This window comes from Myotis davidii, unplaced genomic scaffold, assembly GCF_000327345.1.
Source record: "Myotis davidii unplaced genomic scaffold, ASM32734v1 scaffold244, whole genome shotgun sequence".
Lineage (NCBI taxonomy): Eukaryota > Metazoa > Chordata > Mammalia > Chiroptera > Vespertilionidae > Myotis > Myotis davidii.
Genome location: NW_006294993.1, coordinates 592,429 through 602,026, shown reverse-complemented (window position 1 = coordinate 602,026; position 9,598 = coordinate 592,429). Strand labels below are relative to the sequence as shown.

At 62.5% G+C, this 9,598-nt stretch overlaps 2 protein-coding genes across 2 annotated transcripts in view; both read right to left on the bottom strand.

The window, feature by feature from the left end:
- EEF1A2 (eukaryotic translation elongation factor 1 alpha 2) overlaps nucleotides 1-6,869 on the bottom strand; it is a gene marked incomplete at its 3' end in the record, with an annotated part of 23,908 nt that extends 17,039 nt beyond the window's left edge. The window contains exon 1 of the mRNA XM_006769563.2: nucleotides 6,860-6,869. The remainder of the gene's footprint in view (nucleotides 1-6,859) is intronic.
- Nucleotides 1,810-8,905, bottom strand: PTK6 (protein tyrosine kinase 6). Its single transcript, XM_006769520.2, has 8 exons — nucleotides 8,643-8,905; nucleotides 6,947-7,068; nucleotides 6,493-6,653; nucleotides 5,873-6,026; nucleotides 4,874-5,035; nucleotides 3,843-4,024; nucleotides 2,785-2,938; nucleotides 1,810-2,581 (listed from the first exon to the last, which is right to left on the bottom strand). Exons 1-8 carry the CDS (start codon nucleotides 8,870-8,872, stop codon nucleotides 2,394-2,396), a joined length of 1,353 nt encoding a protein of 450 aa, XP_006769583.1. The 5' UTR covers nucleotides 8,873-8,905; the 3' UTR covers nucleotides 1,810-2,393.
- Nucleotides 8,906-9,598: the final 693 nt, after the last annotated feature.

The window sequence follows — 9,598 nt, the reverse complement described above, 5'->3', positions numbered from 1 at the left end:
TGGTCAGAGCTGCTGGCGCCCGGCGTGGAGGAGGCGGTCCGCGACCCGGGCGTTCCGGAGCCACATCTGGGCTCGAGAAACCGGCGCTGCCGCCCCTCCCGGTTGCCCGGGTGGGAAGCCCTTTCCCAGGATCATTTGGTTACCAAAGGGGCCCCGAACCCCCGTGCGCAGGTTTCCACCGGTGCACAAGCAAGAGCATGGCCGCCATCCCCTCCAGCGGCTCCCTCGTGGCCACCCACGACTACTACCGGCGTAAGTCAGCCCCTCGCCCACGGCCCCCAGGTCTGACTGCCCCCCAACTCCCCGCCAAGCTCTAGTCCTTTAAGAAGCCCAGGCTGCCTAGGGAATGGCTGCAGGCTGAAGCTGACCTCTCCTTCCAGGCCGCCTGGGCTCCACTTCCAGTAACAGCTCCTCTGGCAGTGCCGAGTACCCGGGGGAAGCCATCCCCCACCCCCCGGGTGAGTGCAGCAGGCCCACTTCCCTTCTGTGGTCGGAACCATCTGGAGGGGGTCCCAGGAGTGGGCAGCAGCGCTGTGACCCCACTGTATTTCTCTCAGGTCTCCCCAAAGCCGACCCCGGTCACTGGTGGGCAAGCTTCTTTTTTGGGAAGTCCACTCTCCCATTCATGGCCACAGTGTTGGAGTCCCCAGAGCAGTGAGTGCACCTTCCTGGGGCCAGCGGGGGAAGTGGCAGCTGGGAGCAACCTCTGACCACAGGCTCTCCCCCCAGCTCGGAATCCATCCCCTTCCCTCTCACCCCACCTGGCGTAGGCTAGGCCGGCTGCAGCAAGCAGAAGCAGCTGGGCTCTTTTATATCAAAACAGCAACACACTGAAGGAAGGTGAGAGAGCCCCACTCTTTACTACCCAAGCCACAGGCAAGCCTGCCTGACACCCACACCCATGTGCCTTGCACCAAGTGGAAAATAAATGAGAAGCAGCCAGCATCCCTGATGGTGTTCCTGAGCTGTGTGTCCAGGCAGTGGGAGAAGTCACTCAACCTCCTCACTTCCTGGTGGAGGTGGGGAGCTGGCCCTGCCCCCGGGGACTCCTTGCTGGGGGGCTACCTCAGGCCTGGCCGATCCCCCACCCCTAGTGAGCTCCCTAGTGAGCTGCTGTGATGAGTGTGGAGCCTTGTGCCTGAGAGACGTGGGCACCTGGGAGAGTGGGTGGTCTGTGATCTGTGTAACCCTGAGGTCATGTCTACTAGGTCACTCAGCCCCTGCCCCTTGGCCTCTGGGAGGCTATGGGTTTTGGAGCTGTCAGCTAGAGGGACCTGGTGCCCCTTGAAAGACATGAGGCCCCTCAATACCAGGGAGGGAGGGGTAGGGACAGGCAAAGGTTGTCCCTACCAACTGGTATGGAACAAGCACTGAGCCACACTGTCTGCCAGGTGACTTCCCATAAGTGTGCCACCGCTAGCTCCTGTAGGACACTGAGCAGGGCCCTCCCAGCCCAGGAGGGGTTGGGCCATGGCCCCAGGCACTTAACAGCTAAGGGTCGGGGAGGGGGGGTGCTCCGGAGAGGGGTGTTCTCACCACAGGCAGCCCAGCTTTGGGCAAAGTCCAGCTCAGGGAGCTGGGAAGGGTGGTTGTGCAATCTATCTGCCTGCCTGGTGTCCACAGGTCTCCAGTGGCCAACAGAATGACCCACATCTGTTGGCCAGGAGAGGGCAGCTTAGTGGGTGGGGGCGTGGTGTGAGGTGGGACTCAGCTGGCCGCTGAGGGAGCCCTCCTCTCCCGCCCCCTCCCCTCCCCTCCCACCCTGTGCTATAGATAGCTGCATGAGTTTATTCCAAGGCCACTGGAGGGGCTTACCCAGGCTCTCCTGTGGTCCCAAAGCTGGATGGGCAAGTGCCCCACCCCATCTTTCTGGCCATAGTGTCCAGACCAGGCCCCAGAGCCTTCGGAGGCAGCTCCTGATAACAGTGGCAGGGAGACTGGGGCAGCCACCTGGTCCTGGGATGGTAGGTGGCAGCGCCCAACCACCAGCAGAGCCTGTTTGAGTGCTGGGTGTCTTCCCAGCCTCGAGTCGGGGCAGGCAGGGGCCAGGTGGCAAAAGGAGGGCACAGCCAGGACCCAGGCTCCCACCATGTACTGGCTGGAAGGCCAAGCACTGGTCCTGACGGCTGGTGGACTGGGTCAGTGCCAGGCACAGCTCCGCTCCCCACTCCTGCACGGCTCCACGTCGAGGCAGGTGGGAGGGCCTGGCATGTTTCTGGTGCTGGTGTCTCAGAAGAGGCAGTCGGCTCCAGGCCGCAGAGAGCATCTCTGCCCAGGGCAGGGCGCCCTGGTGGCTGGCGCAGCTTCCTGCCCCGAGCATACAGTCTGGATCTAGGCGCTGTCGTGCCTTTTGCCACCTCCAGGCAGTGGGTGGGGAGGACCGCACTCGGCACTCAGGTTGGGTTCTCGTAGCTGGTGAAGCCGCAGAGCTGCTCCCGCAGGGCTCGGAAGCAGGGCCTCTGCTCAGGGCTCCGGTGCCAGCATGCGAGCATCAGCCTGTGGGCACTGGGCGGGCACTCGGGGGGGCAGGGCATGCGGTAGCCAGAGTCCACTCTCATGAAGGCCTCGTGGTTGGACATGCCTGTGGAAGGGGGACGGCAGCTGGGAGACCAGTGCCCACCGGCTACTGTGCCTCCTCGGATGCCTTGGGCCACGCTCTCACCCACGGCACCCCCACACCCATTTCCTAGGCCCTCACTCTGGACAGCACCCAGGGGCTCAGAATGGTGTCCAGGTAACAGGTCCAAAGTGATGGCCACTTCCCACACTGCTTGGGCCCAGTACCTGGATAGGGCGTCTGGCCCCTGCTGAAAATCTCATGGAGGAGAACCCCGAAGGACCAGACGTCGGATTTGATGGAGTAGTGCCCTCGGGAGAGCGCCTCTGGGGCAGTCCACTTGTAGGGGATTTTGCGGTCGTGGGAAAGGTAGATGTCCTCCTACAATGACAGACAAGCTGGGGGAGGCAGGGGCTGCCTGCACCTCCAGAGCAGGACAGGCATGGGAGCCGGTGCCTGGTGAGCAGGGCTGTGGCTGCCTGCCTGTAGTGCGAGCAGTTGGGACACAGGCCATCACAGCCACCACTAGAGGGGGATGCGGCCCACTTGGAGACAGGCTGACCCAGGGCTTGTGGGCAGAGAAGACAGACGGGTGGCAGAGACCAGACATGGGGCTGCTGACCCAGCAGCACAGTGGCCACTGGCGGAGCCTGCAGATGTGCTCAAGTTCACGAGTTCAGAGATGCCGAGAAAGGCTGGCTGGCCACCACTGGACAAACTCAGAAAGGCTGGCAGTCACAGTCAGCCTGCCTTCTCCAGTGACCTGTCGCCTGCTGGCCACCGAGCGAGGAGGGAAAGGAACACCGAAACAGCAGCTCCTGAGCGGCCCACGCAAGGAGCAAAGGCATGAACCGGCACCGGCAGGTGTGCAGGAAACAGGTGTGGCTGTCGACCGAGGGACCACGCGGCCCACTGCATGATTCTGACCCTTGTGTCTTCCAGTCTCCACAACAAAACTTTCTCTGGGGGTTGGGAGGTGTTTACCCTGAGCTCACGCACCACACACATCCTCTGCTGCCTGAACTGCGGACGCTAAGGCAGCATCACGAGTGAAGGAGTGAGCAAGTGAAGGCTGGGTCCCTGCTTCTCCCACTCAGCAGAGACGCTCCTGTGGTTCCTGCACTGGCCAAGTGCCTCACACACCCCCGACCCCCCTGCCCCAGCTCTGAAAGGCCCTGTGAGCAGCTTCCTGTGTGCCCCCTCCCAGAGCCCCAGCCCTTAGCTCCTGTCCCCTCAGGAACCACAGAGGGTGCCCCGCTATGCCCCAGGCCCTCCTGGGCCCCACCTTGATGAGCCTGGCCAGCCCGAAATCCCCCACTTTGCAGATGTTGTTCTCTCCCACGAGGATGTTCCTGGCAGCCAGGTCCCGGTGGATATAATTCTGCGACTCCAGGTAGCACATGCCTTCGGCCACCTGGGAGGCAATGTCCACCAGCTCCAAGACAGGCAGGGCCTTCTCATCAGACTCTGCAGAGGCAAAGGGACCGGTCAGTGATGTCTTCTCTGCCGGCTCTGCTGCAGTGGAGGAGCTGGGCAGAGCGCGGGGCTGATTTAAAATTGGGACAGCAGCCCCCACGCAGCCCTTCCAGAGGCAGTTCTGTTCCAGCCCTAAAGAGGTTCATACACATCTATACTTCGCTTCTGGGAACCTGAAGCAGGCGATGGGAACTCTGGCTGTCAGTACACGGGCACCGTCAGATGGAAAACAGAAAGGTCCTACCGGCCACTGGCCAAGGAGGCAGCACACCTGTGTGGGAGTGCGTCAACCGTCAACTGTCCTTTCTGAAGAACCGTCAGTGACGTGGGACAGTGCCTGCCACGCCGCTTCTGTGAGCAGCTCGACAGTCAGACTTTTGGTCAGGAAGACTAGGTCCCAGGTGCACACATCACATACTGGCCATCATCCTACATTTCTTCCCGTTTCAACATCTCTGACACTGGGCCACTCCTGCCCGCTGTGGCCCTCCGCTCAGCCGCAGCCACCGTCCGGCTGGGTGGTACCTGAGACCCTGGGGCTTGTCAGAGGATAAGACTCAGGTGGCCATGGCTGCAGGAGTGAGGGGGCTTTCCTTGTCGTATTTGCCCTTATCTCTATTCCTCAGACTTCACAATGAACAGACAGCACATTTAGCACACACGTCGCACATGTTCCTTACCCAGGAAAGGCCCGGCAATGAGTCGGGAGACCCCGGCATCCTGTGCATGGTGTGGGCAGTCAGGGTTTTCTTCCTTCAGCGTCCTTCCTGCCCCCTGCCCCCAGCGAGCATGTGTCACTTTGGTCCCTGAGTGCGGCCCCCAGGCCCCCCCGCCACTTACCCCGCAGGAGCTCCAGCAGGCTCCCCTTTGCCATGAGCTCTGTGACGATGTACACGGGGTCCCCCACGGACGCCACCGCATACAGTGCCAGGATGTGCTTGTGCCGAAGCTTCTTCATGGCCTGGATCTCCGACTGGAACGTGTGCTGGTGCAGGAGGTCGTCTGCAAGATGGGCAGGTCGGTGGGTGCAGGCCCAACAACCACCCTCAGTAACTGTGGGTGCTCTCTCGGGCCCAACTCCCAAGGCCAGAGTGCAGGGCAGATGCACTGGTCCCACAGCAGCCCCGCACCCCATAGGGGTCTCCATGAGGGTCCGCCACACCCACTCCACTCTGACCACACCCAGGCACCCTCATACCACTTTGGCCCACCCCTGCCCCAGCCACATGAGGAGCTGAAACATGCCCATGTGTTCCCATGGGCCCTGGGCCGCTGGTTCTTGCCCCTGGTGCCTACCAAGGAGATTTCAGATGGGCCTGTCAGGTTACTAGCAACCGTGGTTTGGTGGCTTTCCATTAACGAGAAGAATTTAACAGCTACACTGCCCAGTGTGGCTCAGTGGTTGGTCATCCTCCCATGCACAGAAAGGTTGGCAGTTCAATTCCCAGCCAGGGCACATGCCCTGTTGTGGGCTCCATCCCTGGTAGGGGGTGTGCAGGAGGCAGCCAATCAATGTTTCTCTCTCCCTCTCCCTTCCTGTCTCTAAAAATCCATTAAAATCTTCTTCGAAAAGAAATAACAATGTAATTAAAATGGAATATAAAAAATTGATTGTGCCCTTTATAAAAATGCATTTAGGTAAGAACAGTTGCAACTGAGAGGAAATGTCACCTCCATGTGGCTGTAGGTGCCACCAGTGGCACAGGCAGGGCAGGGCATGGCTCACGGATGCCAGGCCCCGGCTTGCCAGGCCCCACACCCAGTGAGTGAGGCCAGAGGTCCCTGTTGGTGGGACGGAGGCGGGTGGTCAGGCAGAGCCCCTGGCCTGGGGCCACTCACCTCGGGCAATCACCTTAATGGCCACGCGGACCTGGCCTTTCCAGAGCCCCTCGAAGACCTCCCCGAAGTAGCCGGCCCCCAGCTTCCTGCAGAGCGTGAACTCCTCCCGGGGCCGCTCCCAGTCGGCACAGAGGGGCAGGGGCTCCCGCTCGTGCTGCAGGGACAGGCAGGGACACAGCAGGGGGTGCCACCCCATCACCCAGCCCTTCCAGAAGTCCCTCTGACCCCAGCAGCGGGAGCCCTGGTCAAGGGTCCCAGCGTCCAGGACATGCTGTGCTCTCCAGGGGCTGCCCCTTGCTGTGTCCGGTAAACACCCACCCTCACTGCCTGCCCTGGGCCTGTGACATTGGCCCACTTGCCACTCAGCTAGCAGCTGGGCACATGGCCTTGTCTCAGAGACAAAGGACACAGCGGGGACATCCCTGACCTCTTATGGTCCAAAGGTGAGGGTGACTGGCAAAAGGGGACCATCCTCTGCCCCACCTGCAACTCCAGCTCTGTAGGACCCCAGCCAGAGCCCCCTGGAGTCCCACGCATGACCCTGAGGATCCGTGTCATTGAGGAGAAAGGGCTGCGGTGGGCAGATCCGGAGCGGGGGGTGGAGGGGGCACGGGGCCTACCTTCCAGCAGGGCACAGTCAGCCGCAGGCCTTTGGACAGGCTGTGTGCCTGGTGGTGGCCCACGAGCTGGGCCAGACTGGGGAAGGACACGGCTTCGCTGAGGTGCAGCCGGCCAGCACACCTCCAGATCCTGTAGTGCCGCACAGCCTGCCTGTCCCGCACTGGATCAGGGCCATGGGCAAAGGAGGGCTCATGAGCCGGTGTGAGCACCACTGTCTCAAGAGGAGTGCAGGCCAGGAGGGCACCACACCCAGCCGCCTGCCCTGTGTCCTCCCAACAGTGAAAGTAGAAAATCCAGGCTGGGACCACAGGACAGCCACCCCCGCAGGGCCTGAGGATCCCCGGGACAGGCCTCGATGTCCTGGACGTCACAGCCAGAGGGAGGGAGAAAGGGTCTGGGGTAATGAGGCACCAAGTCCGGCGCCCTTGCAGAACGGGAGAGGGGCTGTTGTACCTGAGAGGACATAGTCGGCGCCCGGCTTCTCGCTGACCCTGATCAGGAAGGCCCCTGGCTCCGTACCGTCTGCCTGCAGTCGGTGCAAGGCTTCCAAGCGGGAGATGCAGCCAAAGAACCACCTGCAGGGGCGCCAGGAGGCCCAGAGCCCACACTGACTCCATGCTGATCCCTGCCGTCCCACCCTGAGTCCCAGCCCTGTCACCGGGACCCCCAGCTGCTAGCTGATACTGTCTCCACCCTGAGGCTTCTTCTTTGCCCATCACAGAACCCAAATGTCCCAAGTGGCTGGTTCTAGAAAGTCCCCAGTGACCCAGAGGCTGCAGAACAGGCATCTCCCCCCCCCCGCCCCCACTCTGGCCTGGGCTGTCCCCTGTGTGTGGTCAGATTCACCCTGTCCCAGGGATGTGCTATCCATCCCAGGGGACCACATGGTTCTGTGATTCTGTGACCACCTTCCGCAACCTGGGCCACAGTCAGGCTGTGTTCCAGCACCAGGGACCTGAGCAGCTGGCTGGGCACAACTGACTGGTCACACACCCACATTTGCACACTCACCCACACACTCGCCCCATGCCTACTCGCCAGCAGCCAGCATCAGGGCATGGCGAGCCCTGGACTCTGGGCTGCAGGGTGGGGCCCGCCATCTCCCAGGTGACCTCTGCTGCCAGCTGCTCTGTCCTTGGCACCCCAACTCCCTCAGCACCATTGGAACTTGGGCCCCTGCACGGAAGCCCACTGCCCAGCACAGCCCAGCATGCACACCTCAGAGGACTCCCTGCTCACCCCGCACCACGCTGCCGCCCCGCTGCCTCCTCCAGCTGGTCCTACCCCGAACACACCCCCTGAGAGACCCTGCCTTCTGAAGCCGACCTGCTTCCGGCTGAGCTTGCTCATTGCCAGTCTCCCCTCGGTAGGTGGTCATCCCTACATGCGTTCACTGTGCTGCCCACACACAGCGCGAGCTCAAACAAGGTGGGTGCACAGGCAGGCTACTGGGTCTGTCCTGCTGGACACCCCCCTCCCAGAGCTCCAGGGAACCAGCTCAAGCCTCGTGGATGCGCCCATCGAAGGCTGCCCCTGTGGTTCAAGTATCCTGGGTAGCCTCTCAGGGAAGCTGCCCGCTCCCGGAGCCACCTTGCCATGACGAGGCAGCCGTGAAGGTGCAAGAAGCAGGTGCCCGCAGCCCACACCCGAGCAGGGCATGTCGCAATGACCTTCCTCCCTCCCTAACTAGGTCGCACATCTGGTTTCAGTTGGTTAGAAGGTGAGAGGAACTTGGCTCCCCAAAAGGCCCAGCCCTGCCTTGGGTTCACTGCGGGCCAGCCACCCGGGAGCCCCCTGTGGCCTCTTCTGTCCTCTCTGGGTCCTGGCACCACGAAGTGATTATGTGGGAGCCCAGGGGAGGGGCCCCAGGCCTCGGCTTCCCCCCAGATGCCAGTCGGCAATGCTGTACAGCCATGGATGGTGGGGTCCAGCCCCGACTTGGGGGCCCAAGGAGACGAAGCCACAAGTCCTCACCCTCCTGGGCCAGCTCTGCACCCCTGCCTCTCCCTGAGCCCAGCCACAGGGTGCCGAGCTCTATTCCCTGGAGGCCCTGCCCTGCTCTGAGCTCTAATGGATGGCAGGGCCCCGGGGACGAGGGGTGGGGGTGGGGGAGCAGCTTGGTGGCCCGCAAAGACCACAAGGCACTCACGGCTCAGACTCCACCGTCTCCCTCTCGGCCAGGTAGTTGTGGGGCACGTAGCCTTCAGCCAGGGCCCCGCCCTCTGCGTCCAGCAGTGTGGCCCACCACCACTCCTCCTCCTTCCGGGCCACGTGGAAGAGGTCACCTGCCCGGAAGCTTAGCTCCTGGTTTGTCCGGGCCTTGAAGTCCCAGAGGCCCACGTACTGGGGGCCCAGGCGGGCCCGGCCCCGGGACACCATGGTGTCTCACGTGGAAGGACCCAGCCACCTGGCCTCCCCTGCCTGTCGCTGGGCTGCTCTGAACACCGGGGCTGGGAGGTGCGGAAGGGCAGGGCCAGTTCTGACAGCCACCCACACCCCCAGCCAATGAGCTGCCCACTTCCCTAAGCACCTGGGCTCCACCCTAGAGGGCCTGGCAGCCCCACCTGTTCCACCTCCTGGGCCAGGTCAGTCTGGCGCCACTCTTGCCCACCCTCTGTGGGAAATGTGCCCACCCAGCGACCACATGGCTGGGCCTGAGCCCCAAGAGAGGGAGGGCAGAGTGACCAGCCAGGGCCCCTTGGGTCCACCTTAGTGGAACCTGGACCATGGGGGTGTTTTGGAGCTGGGTCAGGGACGGAGACCATGGACAAGGCACTCCCTTCCCTGACCTCAGGGCCGCCGGGAGGAGCTGGTGTGGCTGCCACAGGCAGTCCAGGGTGACGTGGGTCCGGGGTCAGCCTGCTGGCCTGGGGCCTGAGTGACTTCCTGTCTGAGGAGGTGCCAGGATTTGCTGCTACATCAGGAGGCTGTGAGGACAAATGAGCGAGAGTCCTGCTTGTTGAAACTCTCCCTTCATCAAGGAGGAGTAATGGCCCTGTCACCCATCTCGAGGAAAGAACAGGAGGCATGTTGTTTAACAAGGTCATCCGTGTGCTGCGCTGGGCAGCCCCGCTCAGCGCTGACCAAGATGCGTGGGAAAGTGGC

Excerpts from the sequence above, each read along its gene's own strand:
- PTK6 (XM_006769520.2), bottom strand. The coding sequence starts at position 8,872 with ATGGTGTCCCGGGGCCGGGCCCGCCTGGGCCCCCAGTACGTGGGCCTC. Across the intron at positions 6,027-6,492 it reads TGACTGTGCCCTGCTGGAAG|CACGAGCGGGAGCCCCTGCC; the intron begins GTAGGCCCCGTG and ends CTGTCCCTGCAG. Across the intron at positions 2,582-2,784 it reads GGGCCAGACGCCCTATCCAG|GCATGTCCAACCACGAGGCC; the intron begins GTACTGGGCCCA and ends CCCCTTCCACAG.